At 45.8% G+C, this 16,701-nt stretch overlaps 1 protein-coding gene across 3 annotated transcripts in view; it reads left to right on the top strand.

The window, feature by feature from the left end:
• The window catches only part of LOC126539553 (putative RNA-binding protein EEED8.10), a 71,005-nt gene that overhangs the window by 32,776 nt on the left and 21,528 nt on the right, over window positions 1–16,701 (top strand). For all 3 annotated transcript variants that reach the window (XM_055075003.2, XM_055075000.2, XM_050186437.3), the window contains exons 14-18: window positions 590–669; window positions 2,608–2,713; window positions 3,377–3,464; window positions 5,913–6,053; window positions 11,135–11,236. In XM_055075003.2, coding sequence (XP_054930978.2) covers window positions 590–669; window positions 2,608–2,713; window positions 3,377–3,464; window positions 5,913–6,053; window positions 11,135–11,236 — 517 coding nt within the window. The remainder of the gene's footprint in view (window positions 1–589; window positions 670–2,607; window positions 2,714–3,376; window positions 3,465–5,912; window positions 6,054–11,134; window positions 11,237–16,701) is intronic.

Below are 16,701 nucleotides of genomic sequence, written 5' to 3'. Positions count from 1 at the left end.
GGACATTTGGCAGTATTGCTGACATTTGCCAACCACGTCACCTTGAGCTGCGGGACAGACCCACAATGTCTGTTTCTATGAAACACAGAGTGGAGGGAACTGAAAGGTTGGCTAGCTGCAGGCACTGTGACAGCTTCACTAGACTCCAGGTACCTGAGCCCTCGTTTCCTGTGTGTTTTCAATGTCTGCCCAGTGACATATTAAAGCAGGGGTCACTAAGAGGGCACCATTTTCCCAGTACTAGTTGGTCACAGTTTATGGAGCATGGTTAGAGTCGCAACTTCCTTCTGTTGCATGTCAAAGAATGAGGAGCACTGTCCTGTGAAAGCTGTCTTTAACCAGCAAGGACAGGTATAAAATGTCTGGGCAATTGGCATTGTCGCAGTAGACCTCTGCCTTGCAAGCTTTGCAGAACAATCGGACCGGAATTGTAAAAGTGTAGGAGGGTGCGCCTGAGCTATCCCATGGCCAGAAGGGAAAGTAAAGCCGCTGATTGAAAGACATGGTGTGGAAGGAAAGGAGGAAACAATATTGCAGTGCACGAAGGATGTACTTTGCTCATTCCTTTCTCTCGTGGTGAAATATGCAGGAGCACCTCGACTTGAGCAGCAACCGAACTGTCGACGATGCGTCCATGGGCCCCATTGCTACTGGGTGCACGAAGCTCAGGTTAGCAAGCAGTATGCGCATATAACATGCGGAACCTGACTTTGCATCATCATCTGCGTCATAAACTTATGCCGGGCTTTCTGGGGCAAACACTTCTATTCTTAAATATATTGCTGCAGAGGTGAAGAGGCTATTTTGTCGCTGACATGTTATTCAAACTAGTAAACAGTATCAATTGGATTGACATGGATTGACCTGAATTGGCTGGATAGACATGGTCAAGAAAGACGACAGGATGTGCGCACGTCTTGTTGTCTTTCTTGTCCGTGTCAATCCAGCACTACGACTTCAATTGATGCAACGAACCAACTAGCCCAAAAAATCTCCACTCCCAGTAAACATTAACTGTGTGCTCATCGCTTATAAGCTGTTCAATTAAATTAAATTCGCTAACACACTGGTGGTAGTCTTGGGATACCTACTGCTTGAAGATACCTTGAGCACCTAACAGCATCAGTTTAACAAGTACTACCATTTGCCCAAAAGTAGCCACACTTAGGGAAACTGTGCAGTACATCAGTGATCTACTGCACAACTTTTATTTGCCAGCACGGCTAATTTGTTGCTGCAAAATTGAATAATCTCTTTATACTTCACAGTTTTAAAGAATTCATCTTTGCTGAAACACTCAGCATATTAGCGTCATTTAAACATCTCTTAGAGGGTCACTTGCAAACATCAACTATCAACTTAAAGCTGACTGGCATGTCGCCCATTTGAATCTCTTTGAGCTTTGTTTGGCAGGGAAATATTACTAGTGCAGAAAATTGTTGTTGTACAATTGAAAAATGTGTCCCAGTTTTTCTAGCGTCCAAACTTGTCTTAACGCCTCCATTTGCCAGCAGCATTTATGCTGTCACAAACAGTAGCAGCAGCAATCCGCATAGAGCGTACGAAGACAGCCACCAACTCTGCCAAGCCATTCTAAGTTTCTCAGCATACCGGCAGATGCTGTGCTTATACATTGGGAAATAAAGCTTTAAGGAACAGAAAACAATTTAAGTTGCTGCAGTAAATTAATAACCCTTCTACAGTACCAGAAGAAGCCGCTTGCTATGAATGGAGGTTTGATAAGCTGGAAAATGCACTAACCTAAAAGACTGGTGGTGATACCACCTTCAAAATTCTGCGCCATTGAGTTTTAATGTCACGAATTCTTAACATATACCAGATAGTTATTGGCAAAACTTTTATCGAAAAAGGTGGACTACATTGCACTCTAAGTGAGCCAGAGACAGAACGTAGTCTCCAATTTCAAGGATGTTTACTGTGCCTCAACAGCCCAAATATTAGAAGAAAATGCTTATAAATCCATGACGTTACACTGGCATATCGGCGTTGATAAATCGGCACGAAATTCAGGAAATAATGATCTACTTATTTCCACAAAATTTAAAAAAGAGTAAAGTTAAAAAAAATTTTTTTGTCAGCCTAAACTGATCTAGTGTTTCTGTTTAATGTCCCTTTAACATGTGGTAACAAACATGAAACCATGAGAAGTCACCAAAGCTTAAATTTCATTAAAAGTGATTGCGGAAGCATACGTTAATATTTAACATCCGGAAAAAGAAATGATGGTATGTGCCAGTCCTTTTAAGTTTTTGGTGCTGTTCTTACATTGTGTGCTTCATAACTGCTCACAAACTAGCCTGCTTGTCAATTAACTCGTCTTGTATTATGTATTACCTAATAAACAGTTATGACATTGAAAACATTCCTGTGTAATGAAAAAATGCTTTCCTTCAACAAATTTTCTTCACTCATTTTGGTAAACGTAAGATGTACACTGTATTCACTTACATTCAGTTTTCTTTTTAATCATGTTATATTATGAACAGCAGTTTAGCAAAAATAAAAATTAAAAATTCTGCACGTTTTTCTTTTCTCCCTGTATAGGGGTCATTTGGGAAGTAAAGGTTTTATTTCCATATCACGCAGGTTCCTGGACCTCACAAACTGTGAAAGGGGTATCACAGATGCAGCAATGAGTCACATAGCAAAGTGCTCCGAATTGAGGGAGCTGAAGATCAGCTACGTGGAAAAGGTAGGTCTTTCTTTTTTTTTTTTTAATGCATGCATCACACCATGTGCAATTCACACTCGTCATGTTACGCTTGCATTTGGGAGGCCTTCTTTTGAAACCAGCAGTTCCATCAACCCAGTAGTCAAGCTATAACTGCTATGTGGGGCACTGTCAGCAGCTCTTCAGGCCATTTAGTGCACATGTGGCAATGAAACCGTGTTAATCTCTTCAGCTGTTACGTTTTTCATCTGCATGGAAGCTGGTTTCATTGTGTGCAAGCCTTGTGGAATGCATACTGTCACGTGGTTGTGTTGAGTGTTTTTTGACAGGCATACAACGAACTTGAAAGAAAACTGTTTACCGGACAAACTGCTCCCTTTAAACTAAGGTACAACTTGGTAGTGTTTTGTTTTATTCCCAGTGTATGAAGAGTGACCACTAAAAATTCAAAAAATTATTTACATTACGCCTAAGGCATTTAACATGCCTTGGGCTTTTAAGATGCAGCAAAGGATCATCATCTCTGCATGCTTCAATGAGCAGAAAAAAGTGCAATTCTAGGTAGAACAAGTTTTGGGACGTTAAAAACCCTACAGTAAATAAACACAAAAGTAGCAAGGAAGCTTGCCGCTTACTATCTGTGCATGCCAGTTCTGAAAATTGTTCCCTCTCTCGCCCTATCAGATCACAGATGCTGGAATGTGCAATCTCGCGTGCCATGGTCGCCTGCACTCTGTGGAAGCCCGTGCCTGCGCACTGCTGAGTGATGCAGGTTGGTGTCGCTGTGTTCTTGGAGAGTGCATAATGCCGGAACCTCATTCTGGTGTAATGCAGTGGGAAGCGAGAGCACTTGTTGTGCACGATGTCTATTTTGAATGTAGATAACTGAGGTTGGCGCTACTGACAACTGCACTTCTTGGGGTAAAAGGGGGGTGCACTAGAGGTGTAAAGACGTCAGAGGAATTCAGCATGCGTCAGCCGAGTTGGAATTGAGCACGAACTGCACAAGAGGAGGCCAAATTGTATGGCAGTGTCAGTGGACGGCGGCAAAGGTGTAGACAGTTTTTGGTTGGGCACTTCTGCTCGACTACCGCTGCCGGTGGCTTGATTATCACATAAAGTTACAGTCACTAGAATAAATCCATGCCTAAATCATATCATTTGAGACGAGCAGTGGCCACTAAACAAGAGCTGCAGTGCAGGTAAACCACAGAGCATGGCAAAGCAGCTCACCAACGCTTCCATTTCACGAACAGCGGTGCCACTACTTCATCAGCTTATCTTCTCATAAGAAATTATGTTGAAGATAAGATAAAGAGGCAACAAAAATGAGCACCTTGTGACCATCGGTGGCTGTTTCTGATGTTCCATGGCTTCCATCTGAAGCAGGCTAGGCCTTGCAGCACTGTTGGAGCATCGTGATGTTGTTGCCAACTGGCGACGCCCAGTTCAAGACCGATCACCAACTAGCATGACAGCTTCTACGATCTCTAGTGACTACCTGCAATGCACGACTTTAGCATAAATCTTGCCTCAAATTTTTTTTATATGTCAAGCTTTTGCCTCTCTTTTTGAGCTTGCTACATCGTTCGACTCAATGTGATGGAATAATCCTCAGAACGCGCCCCTGCACTGGCTACCCAGGTGCTGTGGTGTTCTGCCGAACACAGGGTTGCAGTTTTGATTTACAGCTGTGGCAACCACATTTTGATGGTGACAGAATGTGCCCACACACGCAATACATGTGGGAGAAATAAATGAACTTCTCTCAAAATAATTTACATACAGTCGCCGACCGTTTATTTGGACCTCACGGGGACTGCGGAAATGTCCGAATAAACAGGTGTCCAAAAAAGCAAATTAAGGGGAAAAAAAAGGAAATCCTTTATTTCCACGAACTTATTCAGGCTCGGCAGTAGTCTTGAAGAAATAGTGAATGCGCTGTTGCGTGCTGTTCCGTTTACGCGCAATCAGATAAGCCTGAATCTCGGAGAGGGTCGTACGGTCACTATAGGCAGCTGAAAGCACAGTCACTGCTTGTACAAGCTCCGCATGCGACAGCAGTGTAGCAATGGTGTGTCATCTTCCGACTCAGTCATTGTCCGGTGGTGCAGCAGAAACCTGACAAATGATCTCGCCGTCGTCGAGTTCTGTGCATGTCAGTACAGCAGTGTCAGCACCTGTGAAACGGTCAAATGAGATGGTGTCTGGAATCGCAATGCAACCGCTACGCAGGTCTCGGCGGAACATTTTCGGCGTCAGTAGGGAGCACATCGGAAGGCGACATATTTAGGCTGCGCCCGCTTGCCGGCATTCCCCAGCGCAATCTGCGTGGGCACTGTCAGCGCCATTAGACAAGTGATGCGATGTTTCCGTATGCCTCGTTGGATCACCGCAACCTCGACACAGCACACAAAGCAAACACCACCATGCCATCGTGCCGACACCAGTCGCACAAACGAAAAATTTGGCCTACTCGCAGCATCGTGCATGAAGAAAGAAACAAATCAGCTGCTGGATTGTCTTGACATGGCTTACTAAGCTGAGACCTGAACTGCTGTAGCCACTCTATTGAACCAGGCAGAAACGATGGTGATGAGCGGGGATTTGCAGTAGCGTCACTTCATGTGGCAGCGAGGAGGCTCTATTCAAAACAAAAATGGCGTTCAGCAAGTCGTGCTCTCGATCGAGTTGGCTCAAGGAGTGTCCAAAAAATCAGACGAGAGGTTGCAAGGTGTCCGAACTTTCGGCAGTTGTTATACATTACGGTCTATGGGGAGAATGGCGGTGCCGCGAAGCAGACCAACTAATTGAGCATGTCCGAATTTTTGGAGTCCGAAAAATCGGTCGGCGACTGTATATCTTTTCCGTTGTAGCCCAAGAGTGGTTGTGGGATATTAAACTTCCTCTCAATCAGCTCTAAAATATGCATTTCATCTAATGACTGCCCTATGCACAGTGCTCTTTATTCCATCCTTGTGTTCATTTTTTTTTTTTATATTACCGTAATCTTTTCTTCTTGGTCTGGAAACCTAGTGTTGAGGCTGTTAAGCTCTCAGGGCGGTAGGCCTTGTTCATATTGTTTAAAAATTCGTACAACTCGAAAGTGAGACTCTGCAGTGTCCAGTGAATGCAGTTCTTTTCTGTGCAAAACGCCGAGTGAAAGCAGGTGCGGCAGCAGTTTGGATTACAGCGTGCGTAACCAAGAGGAGTTTTGCAGGAGTGCTGGCCATAGTCGAGCTGTGCCAGGACCTAAGGCTGCTCGACCTCAGCGGCTGCGAGCACGTGTCGAGTGCAGCCATGGAATCGTGTGCAGCCATCGTTGCCGAGCGCCCACATGTCTTGACCGTGATTGTTGGGGGTCAGTCCGAATGTGCATTGCTGTCAGCCATCTAATGACCTGCTTGCTTATCTGAACATAATCTCTAGTAATAGCTGTACGAGGTACATATTCAGAGATTTGCTGAGAGGTGACTCACAGGGGACCTTGATCATGAAAAGGAAATTTACAGAAGAATAAAAATGGGTTGTAGTGCATGCGGAAGGAATTACCAAATCCTGACTGGGAGCTTATCGTTGTCATTGAATGTAAAAGTGTACCATCATGGCATTCTACCAGGGCTAAGATATGGTTCGGAAACTTGGAGGTTAACAACGAAGCTCAACAGCAAGTTAAGGACTGCGCAATTGGCGATGAAACGGAAAGTGCTATGGGTAGTGTTCAGAGACAGGAAGAGAGCGATGTGGATCAGGGAGCAAACGAGGATTGCCAATATTCTTATTGACACTAAGAGAACAAAATGGAGCTGGTCAGGCCATGTAATGTGTAGGGTAAATAACAGGTGGACCATTAGAGTTACAGAATCTGTGCTAAGGGAAGGGAAGCACAGTCAAGAACGGCAGAAAACTAGGTGGATGATGAAATCACTAAATTTGCAGGTGCAAGTTAGAATCAGCTAGCGCAAGACATAATTCGAGATCGCAGGTAGAGGCATTCCTCCTGCAGTAGACACAAAAATAGCTTGGTGATGATGACGACGACGATGATGATGAAAAAAATTTTGAAGCTTTAGTTTGGGTGCTCCTATCTATGAAACCTTGGAACAGAGAAATTGTTTTTCTCAGCAACCACTGCACCAATTTTGATGGGGTTTTTTCAGTTTAAAGCTTACTATCTAGTAACTGTAGGGAGTGGAATTGAAATTTATGCAAATTTAGTGGGGGTGTGCAAATAGGGATTTTTGAGACTGAATTGAACGCGAATCGAATAGTGATGGAAACGAATCGAATTGAACATTCAGTAGTTTTCGAATAATGAACAGTCGTGATCACAAAATATAAAGCGATGTTCACCTCCTAGAATTCTTAAAGTTTGCAAGTTTCTGTCATTACATAATATGTTATTAAGTATTGTTTATTAAATGCACAAATGGAGCATTGGGAGCAAACAGGTAGTCTCTTTGCATGCACAGGTTTCTTCAGAGAGTGCGAATCATCGCTGTATAGCCTGTAAAGTATGGCTACCTAAGCGATGTAGCTTGCTCCACTACCCAGTTCTCATGTTTTATGTCTATACGATGCCTGCAGAGGTGAGCATTTACCGTGCTTTTGCTGCAATTTTATGTTTAATTCGGCATATTAGAAAGGTACACGAAAAATATTTGCACTTACAGATAGTCGCTAATCAATTCGAAGGCCAAATCAAATAATGTCCTATTCGATTCGGTATTCAAAAAGATTTAAATATTCCCACGCCTCTAATATTTAGGAAGTAGATTTTTAATTTATAGCATCGATATTTTTAGAAAAAATTCAGGAAATTGAAAGATTTTAAAAAGTCGAGAAACAAATTTACAACTTGTGTAACTCAGTAATACAAAATCGCATCGTACTTCCGTAAACTGAACCTAATAATACATCGCAAACAGACAGAATGGATGTATTATACACTGCTCTGAAGTATACCACGAATTTCTGTGTAGGACTTTTACAAAACCCTTGTAAACATTATACAGTAGTCTTCTGTTAATTCAACCCTAAAGGGACCGACAAAATTTATCTAGTTATTCAGTGGGTCGAATTAATCAAGATGCAGAAAGCACCCGAAACGATTCATTTGGCAGTATTTGCCCGATTCTAACACATCCGTGTATTAAGTGCACGCCAGCTTTCTATGTGTCCAATGTAGGAAACTAATGCTGGAATGACATCAAAGCTCCTAACAAAGTAGAAATCTCATGCGCATCTGATTTTTTAACAAGAAAAATGGGCAGTGGTCTAATATTTGTCAGGCAACGATGGCCAGTTTTTGTAAAGTCAGCTTCGCTGCAATACAGATCTGTTATGCGGTAAAGCGTACGACTGCTGCAAACACTGTTTTGGTTTTGCATCCAATCCGCCTTTTCCATGGCGCGACGGCGCATGCGCCCTGCCATGGCAGATTAGTCATGAAACCTTTTGGAAGGGATGTGCACGGCTGCGCAGCTTGATATCGGGGAAAAGTTCCCTGAAAAAAGCACACGGATGCGCACTGCAGTGAACACTCGTGCCGTGTACCGTGTTGGAACTCCACTGCCATATAATAGCTCTACGTCGGTGTGGTGCCGAAAACGTGTGTAGCATAGGACTGCGACTCCACTTTAAAACAGAGAGCCGCCAGGGCTTTGCCCGGACTTCACCGTGAACCCCGTAGTGGCCGCCTTGCATTGATAGCTGGCATATTTATCAATAAGCCCCAGCGTTACACTCGGGGAACACTTAAAAACATCCTATTGCTGATGAAGTCTTCTTGCAGGGTCGGCCCTCTCTTGCTGTTAGTGGCAGTGCATTTGACTTCACGTACTCGTTTAATGCAAACCAGCCGTGGTTGCTCAGTGGCTATGGTGTTGGGCTGCTGAGCACGAGGTCGCGGGATCGAATCCCGGCCACGGCGGCCGCATTTCGATGGGGGCGAAATGCGAAAACACCCGTGTACTTAGATTTAGGTGCACGTTAAAGAACCCCAGGTGGTCAAAAATTTCCAGAGTCCTCCACTACGGCGTGCCTCATAATCAGAAAGTGGTTTTGGCACGTTAAACCCCATAATTTTCGTTTAATGCACGGTAACACTGGGTCATTACGAGACCGACAAGACGCTGGCGCCAAATATTCTTCACGGTGTGTCTCTGAGACCATTTTATCATAATAGGCCAACAATGACGCAACCGACGGGCACGAGTTGTTGTCGTGTGACGGGCTTTCTTGTCGACGGCGCCAACAAAATCAGCGTGCGGACCATGATCGCTCGACCGAACCCCACGCGGTTCGCCGTTGAACTGACAATGCGATAGCCGCAGTGCCTTGAGTCAAGACGTGCCTTTGAAGTTGAAATGGCCAAGCATCAGTCCTCTCAAGCCGTACACATTAAGTTTGAGCCAGTGTTGAGCCTGTTCAATGAAGGCTGGGTTAGGCCTGGCCCCGTCGAGTTCGTGCACCCGCTACCGATGGACCTGAACTTAAAAATGAGCAGTTACGATGACAGAAACCGTTCCTATAGTTCAATTGTGGAAATATAGTGATTAGATATCAACTACTGCTCGCTTGGCGTGGCGCGTCCACAATAAGTGGCAAGCGGTGACAGAGCGATGTGCCAACATCTGTATGTCCGTCACAGCCGTTCCCGAAGGCTGCCACTCGCATTCGCTACGTAGATGATTGCGTCTGTGTGTACTGTTAAGTTGACACATTTTTTTTTTTATTCCAGGGAAGAACTGTTTACCTCTCAGTGAACCGGGAAACGAGGCAGTGCATTTGATACAGCAGCATAAACAACCTCGTTGCTCAGTTACCGATGGTGTCAGCGATGGCATACGCGTTTTCGCGAGACAAATACATGGCATATAAGTGAGCACTCATGCCAAGCACAGTTTTATCTAATGATACTTTATGGCACACACAAACTGTAAGCACGATGAAGTTAAAGAAAAATGAGAATCGTTAATAACAGCTCTTAATATATGTCTGGATCACAGTTGCCGGCAGGTGGTTTCTGTGGGATATCGTCAGCTCTTTATAAGGCCAATCTGACCTGGCCGCTCATATTGACTGCTCTCCGGGTGGAACAATGTGGCTCATATGCGCAGATATTTATGTTTTGCTACGTTTTGACATCATTCTATATCAGTGAGGTGCCGTTTCCACAATATGCGAAGCAAACAACGATCTGTGTCTGGATATGTCAATGTAAGCAAATGCACCGCTTTGGCAAATACGACACGGAAGGCTGCATTCCAGGACTTCTTGAATATGCGAAATGTCTAATGATCGCATAAAGGGAATACAAAGAAAGAGGTGCACGAGCAGACATCAGCGGCACCAAACTCCAAGGCAGCCGTGTTGGCAGACAGAACTCGGCGTGCCTTTATCGGCCACGCTCTTAGCAGAACACCGCACTCAGGCCTGATCACCCAGTAGTTAATGAATGCTGCATGGCTTCCAGGAGCGGCACGCTGCCCCAGAGCAGCCATTATTAATTAATCGCAATCCACAAAACGTACAACCGACGCACACTCAACATGGACACAGGTACACAAATCAACCGGCAAAAGCCCCAGCACCCTTCCAAAATGTTTCCAGTGGCATGCGGCAGAGGGCAGCACAGGAACATGAAAAAGGTGGATTGCACTGCACAGGCAATTTTATACCCAATTTTCTTCGCCCCCCTCAAAAAAGGCGCATGTTAGAATTGAGTAAACACCATAATCAGACAGTAGGTGTTTTTGATGGGAAATGACTTGGGTTGAATGCATTGACTGTTCATTAAGTTCCACTTAGACATGCTTACACTAAGGGGGTCACTAATAGGGGTCAGGTGCATGAATGCTTTCTAGTCAAGCTCGAATTATCTGGCAAAGGCCAATTTTAAGATTGAAATAAAGAATGTTTTGGTTGGAATCGAAATACAGTCCAACCCGTTTATAACGAACTGGATAGTTCTACAAAAACTGGTTGGTTATATCAGTAGTTCGGTACTCACCCTTAAAGATGGTTTTAAGAAAACACACTGAAGCTGGCTTAAGCAGTTGCAATTCAGCAGTGCATTGTCCCCCACCCCACTCCACTCCCCTAAAATTATCGATGTCACTTTTGTTCCTGACGCGTTCCCGCACCTAGCTGCAAATTTCCCTTAGAAGCATCCATCTAAAGGTGAAATGTGGCATCGTATAGTTCTTTCAAAATGGCACCCAGTTCCAATAACCTGTCATTTCAAAACTGCAAATGCAGCTGCCATTTTTTGTTCAAGAGCTTGTGATATATTTTACTAGAGTTGTGCTAGCTGTTGCTTTTACTGCTTTATGCTTTGGGACAAATTTTCCTTCCGCGTATTCATAGGTAAATAGGTTGTGTATTCTTTGCAAGGGCAAGCAATGTTCTCACAGGGGTCTGGCTTTATCGCTTTTTCAGGAACATCCGTCGAGCTAGGCCAACTTTCCACCGACAGTAAGGGGAAGTTGAAAATCGATTACAGTGACTACTGTGTGGAGAGCTATTTGCCTGGCGATATGGGTGAGTTGTTCTCCTGTCAAGTCTAAAGCTTTATTATTCCTTGTCTGTTATGCGTACAGAGGCGAGCGGAGAGGAGGTGATGGAATGCTATTGTAGACACTAGGGGTGTGCGAATACTGAATAGTAGATTTCGAATTAAATATTGAATGGAATAAAGAAAAAGAAAGACAAATACTGAATTGATTATCAAATATCAGAAAATTTAACACAAGCACTTATGCCTCCAAGTTTTGCGCAAGAAGCACAGTGCTGCTCCTGCTTGGGAGACTAATCGCATGACTTAACAAGAATCTTGCTAGCTACCAGTAACTTATATATAGGTACCTATGAATCGAGATGCACAGTATGCCCTACTCTTATCAAGGGAACACGGAATTAGTATGCCTACACTGATAACAACTCGGTTTGTATATTACCCGCCGCTGCGGTTCAGCGGCTATGATGTTGCGCTGCTAAGCACAAGTTCACGGGATTGAATCTCCTGGCCATGGCGGCCACATTTCGATCGGGGCAAAATGCAAAAACGCCCATGGTCCCGTGCGCTGGGAGCACGTTAAAGATCCTGTTGTGGTCACAATTAATCCGGAGTCCCCCACCGCGGCGCGCCTCGTGATCAAATCGTGGTTATGGCACATAAAACCCCAGAATTCAATCCAGTTCAGTTCGTATACGAAGGCCTGGAAAATATTTTTTACCTATGGTACATTTGTCAAATAGAATTAAGTGCGTTTTCCGCTCTGAAGCTGAAGAAACGGCAAAGTCGCCCGAAATACCAATGGGGTTTTCAGTTTAATAGTGGCCATGCAGTGCTTAGTGGCAATCGTATTGCTTAGAAAGCATTGCTTCCCAGTTTCTTCCAGATAGAGTTTTGCCATAGAGTTTCTTCTCTATGGCAGGTGGTTTCTGTGGGTTATCGTCAGCTCTTTATAAGGCCAATCTGAGCAACAGACAAAAGCGGGGAATGCACATCACGTCCCTGAGCACCGCTATGCGCAGTCATCGTTGTTGACATTCGAAAGTTTTCAAATTGGGGAGCCCACGGCAAGTTCGTTCAACGTTCCCCTCCCCTATACAGTCGAACCTCGATATATTGAACAGCGCGGTGATCGCAAAATAGTTCGATATAGCCGGAATTCGATATATAAAATCACGTAGAAAACGCGTCAAAAACTAGCGCAAATCAATCAATGAACCAATCGTGGCGCAATAGATACTCACATGAAGCTTCAAACAAAGTATTCATTTTGTTCGCTGAAAGTACTGACGCAGCGTAGCCTGCTTCATATTGGCAACCGCGTGCTTGACCACGGCGTCCTCAACATAGTCCAAACGGTCCACAAGGGACAGTCCAGTGCCTTCTATTGCGCCGCAGTAGCGGCGTACAACGGCCAAAGCAGCTACAGCTTCAGTTGCAGTTGAGAGCGGGGCAACATCAGCGCTTGCTGGATCAGCCTCGGCAGCGCCTTCGTTTGGCCGCTCAGCAGTCACTTCTGCCGCGATATCCACGTCTGTTAACTCCGCCACTGTTCCGGTGCTGTCGTCACCGCCAACGAAGTCCGCAATGCACATGATGTGTGGCTCAGCACCAACAAAGCACTCCAACTGGCTCCCCAGCCGTCTCGATCACGCGCGCACGGCGGGGGCAAGCCTCGCCGTGCGCGCGTGATCGAGGCGGCTTGCCCCGCCGTGCGCGCATAGGTGCGCGCGTGATCAAGGCGGCCGTGCTGGCTCCAAGCCGCCGCGTGTGTACGCCGCTACGTTCAAATGGCGCCCTCGGCGCAACCGATGTGGGCAGCTGTCGTACGCAGCAGTCTGGTACGCCGATCGCGCCGCCGCTATCTTCGAGAGTGTTGCGGGAAAGCTCGCCTCCTGTCAACAGAGCGCACTTGGTCTGGGGCGGCGGAGTTCGATATATCCATTTTACGTCCGGCCCCGTTCGAAATAAAGAATTAAAAATGCATGCGATTTTCCATGTGATATAGAAATTGTTCGATATACGCAATAATTCAATATATCCGTGTTCGATATATCGAGGTTTGACTGTATATATATATATATATTTTGGCTGTGTCCATCTGCCATCCGTGTAAATGCGTTTGCAGCTGGGGGTCAGCACACTGTTACATGATATCATGACTGGTTGTTCGAAGCTCTGAAAGGAGACTGTTCTGCACCTACCAGCGGCATTCAGAACAGTATATTCAGAATGGCCACCGTACAGTATTTTGCTAAGATGGCAGTTGTGAACATGCAGCGGTCGTCCTGTGCACTTGCTTTTGTTGGTGAGGCGGTTTTTCTCAGGGTCCTGTGGCCTTTGTGAATAGATCTGTGTTAATTCGGTAACCATAACTTTCCCACGCCTGACATCATCACTCCGATTAGGCCTAACGGGCTAGACAGTGGCCAATGGTGCCGCCATGACAAAAGTTCGCTGCTGGCTGATGTGATAATGGGCCACAAGCCATTGCAGAAAGCTTGCCGCTAATGTGTTCTTCTTATGGGCGGCTCATCAGTGATTGGCCGTGAAATCACATGTACGAGTTAGATCAACGGCCGTTGAAGCAGCGTTCAGGTCTGCACTCAACCAGCCGGCAACTACCGCGAGCATGCGAGCCAAGTTCTTCTGTATGCTTGCATGTGAGTTGAGAGCTCCCAACTGCGTGAATGTGCGTGCTGGAACACTGAACACTGAACATTCAGTGCCATCAGCGTGCCTTCTGGTGGCTAATGAGGCTGATCTTCACACACGCTCCCATGCTTTCCACACGCGCTGCTGTTGTAGTTTCCTCTGGCAACGTCACGTTAATTGTTTCGATTGGTATCATCGTCTTGGATGGACCTTGTACCCATAGAAATCGCACGCCGTGGGAAGTTATTCCTGCCAGGTTATTCACTGAAGGTACTGATATTTGAAAATTGAACTTTCGAGAAATTTGATATTAGAAGTGAATCGAATTATTCAAGTGGTCACTATTCAGTTTGAAGTCACACCTAGTAGAAACCTTGATGAAGTTATAATTTGTACAGATTTCCTTTTTTTGTTTTGTGTTTGCATCAACAGCAGATGAATCCACTGCTGAAATTTTCGCGGCTAGAATGACTAACCCCGGAATGCAGAGATCTAACTTGGCTCGAACTTGACTTCTGGCAATCTCAAGACAGCTTCGCCGCGCGTCGTAAATCGTGCTTGATCTTGCGGACGACTTGCGCACGACTTGGCTGCGTCGAAGTCCGCTCAAGTTTCAAGTCTGCTCCCGGGCTAGCTTGAAACTGACTTCGTGTGTTATTCCAACATGGCAGCCTCCCGAACGGATGTCATGCGGAGGTTAGCTGCTTTCGAGTTTGCTTGCCCGCCATGGATACAGCATTTTCAGAGGCGCAGCCCTTGCCAAAAATTCCGCGACCCACCCTACATGACTGAGGGAATCCGATGGAGCTCTACGACGAACAATTCCTCGGTCGCTACAGATTCACGAAGAACGCCATGCGAGTTCTCGCTATGTTTCCTATCCGGGTAAGCGGGGACAGCAGAGGACTGCCTGTGTGCCTCCCATGCTGCAGTTGCTGATGGCTGTGATGTTTTACGACGCTGGCACATTTCAAACAGTCACCGGAGGTCCGGTCCGCATTCCTCAGTCAACAGTGTGCCGCGCAGTTGGAAAGGTGACTCTGCTCATCGCGAAGCACCGCCGCCCGATGCTGGTGCGCTTCCCGCAGTCGCGGAAAGATTGATTGCGAGCGTATTTTCTCATCTCCTGTGACTACACATGCCATCACCAGTTATTAGCGCTCACGACCATATTTACGCTCAGCATTCCGAACTGTCATGCACTTATCCACCGAATACGAAACATGGACATTAACATAATAAAAAGTGGCCCAAAATAAGCCAGACATGCAGAACATGTGCGCTTACCAGTTTTGTGGTGCTTTCCCTTTTCTTTCGCAGCTGCCTCTTTCTGCTTTTGCTTCAGGTTGGTCCAGCATTTTTTCAGTTGCAGGTGATCGTGCCGCGTAATAGCGTAGTTGGCATTATAATGTTTTGCTATTTCTTTCCATGTCTGATTCGTCTTGGTCAACGACGCGACATCAGTTTTCTTGCATTCCACAATATGCTTGTAGTCGTTCACGAGTGTCGTCAGCAGGCTCTTTTCGTCTTCTGTAAAACGGGGTGCCGTCTTGCGTTGCGGTGCATTCTCTTGGGAGGAGAGCGTACGTGAGTGCGACATTTCAGCGTCAAAGCCTGGTGACAGAACAGCAATTTCATACCAAATGTGGCGCGCGGCCGTCGCGCGAGCCCCACGACTTGTTTTCCTAACAGATGACACTTTCCCCAGCAGACGACACGCGCTGCCAATTTGCGATGTCTACGACTGTGCCACACTCTCCCTCTCGTTGTTCTCGACAAACCCTCCATGCGAAGTAGACAAATCGTTTGCACGTGTCATTTTATTTCTTTATTTTGTTTTTTATCGGGTGTTGTCACCCGTATGGGTCCGGACAGGGGACTCTATGGCGCTCGGTACTCTTCGTTCGCAGCACATGTTGCAGTTTTTTTCTTGTTTGTGACTTCAGCCTAGTGCGTTCAAATAGGTTGGCTTTTTCTTCAAAGGGTCACGTAGCCCGAGCAGAACAAGGGCCGTCACCGTCCTCCTGAAATGCCTATAGGCGAAAAGGGACGCGCGAGCTCCCTCAGAAACCGACCGTATGCCTCGTCTCGGCCTCTTGTATCAGGTTGCTGGCCCAGACGGTGCATGAACGCCTTGCGGCAATCGAGAACAAAAGCCGTTCAAAGACCACCATACGAACCAACCATTTCATTTGCTTCTCTACGGCCAGTTATACAAACACGCAACAAGACCTCTGAGTTAAAGATAAGCTAAAACCAAAATAAATGTGACCATAAAATTGATTTGCGCTCAAATACACTGTCGCCTAAAAGTGTAGCAGCGACTTGAAAAAATGGCGAAACCTGCAACTCAAAAAGCGCGCCAAAACACCGAAACTTGAAGACAACTTAAACCCGCCGGGAACGCGCGCTTTCCGCAAGCAACACTGCCCATCGCAGCGGCGGACGTAGCCAGATGGAATAAACTTACGCAAACTATACTTCAGCACTTATGCCCTGGTAGAAATTTGGAAAGATACATACCTTTTTGCTGTACAACGCGCCTTACGCTAATAAATTTGTTAACCTCAAACACAGACGAGCGACCTGCTTTTGCATTGAAGCGCAGTCTTGACTTGACGAAGAAAGTCAGCTTGAGCGTCTATGAAACGCGAAAGCCGACTTAGGCGTTTTGAAGTCCGCCTCTTGCTTCAGGCCGACTTCGTCAAGTCAAGTCCAAGCCCGATCCAAGTTGGATCTCTGCATTCGGGGGTAAGTAGCTAGGATTTGAAAACGTCACTTTAGCAAAATTGTCATTTGATAATAGTCCTTGACTGCGGTTATGAATCATGGTTTG

The sequence above is a fragment of the Dermacentor andersoni genome, chromosome 3 (assembly GCF_023375885.2).
Source record: "Dermacentor andersoni chromosome 3, qqDerAnde1_hic_scaffold, whole genome shotgun sequence".
In the NCBI taxonomy this organism is placed as follows: Eukaryota; Metazoa; Arthropoda; class Arachnida; order Ixodida; family Ixodidae; genus Dermacentor; species Dermacentor andersoni.
The sequence above is the reverse complement of the archived record's forward strand: the minus strand, read 5'-3'. Positions and strand labels throughout refer to the sequence as shown.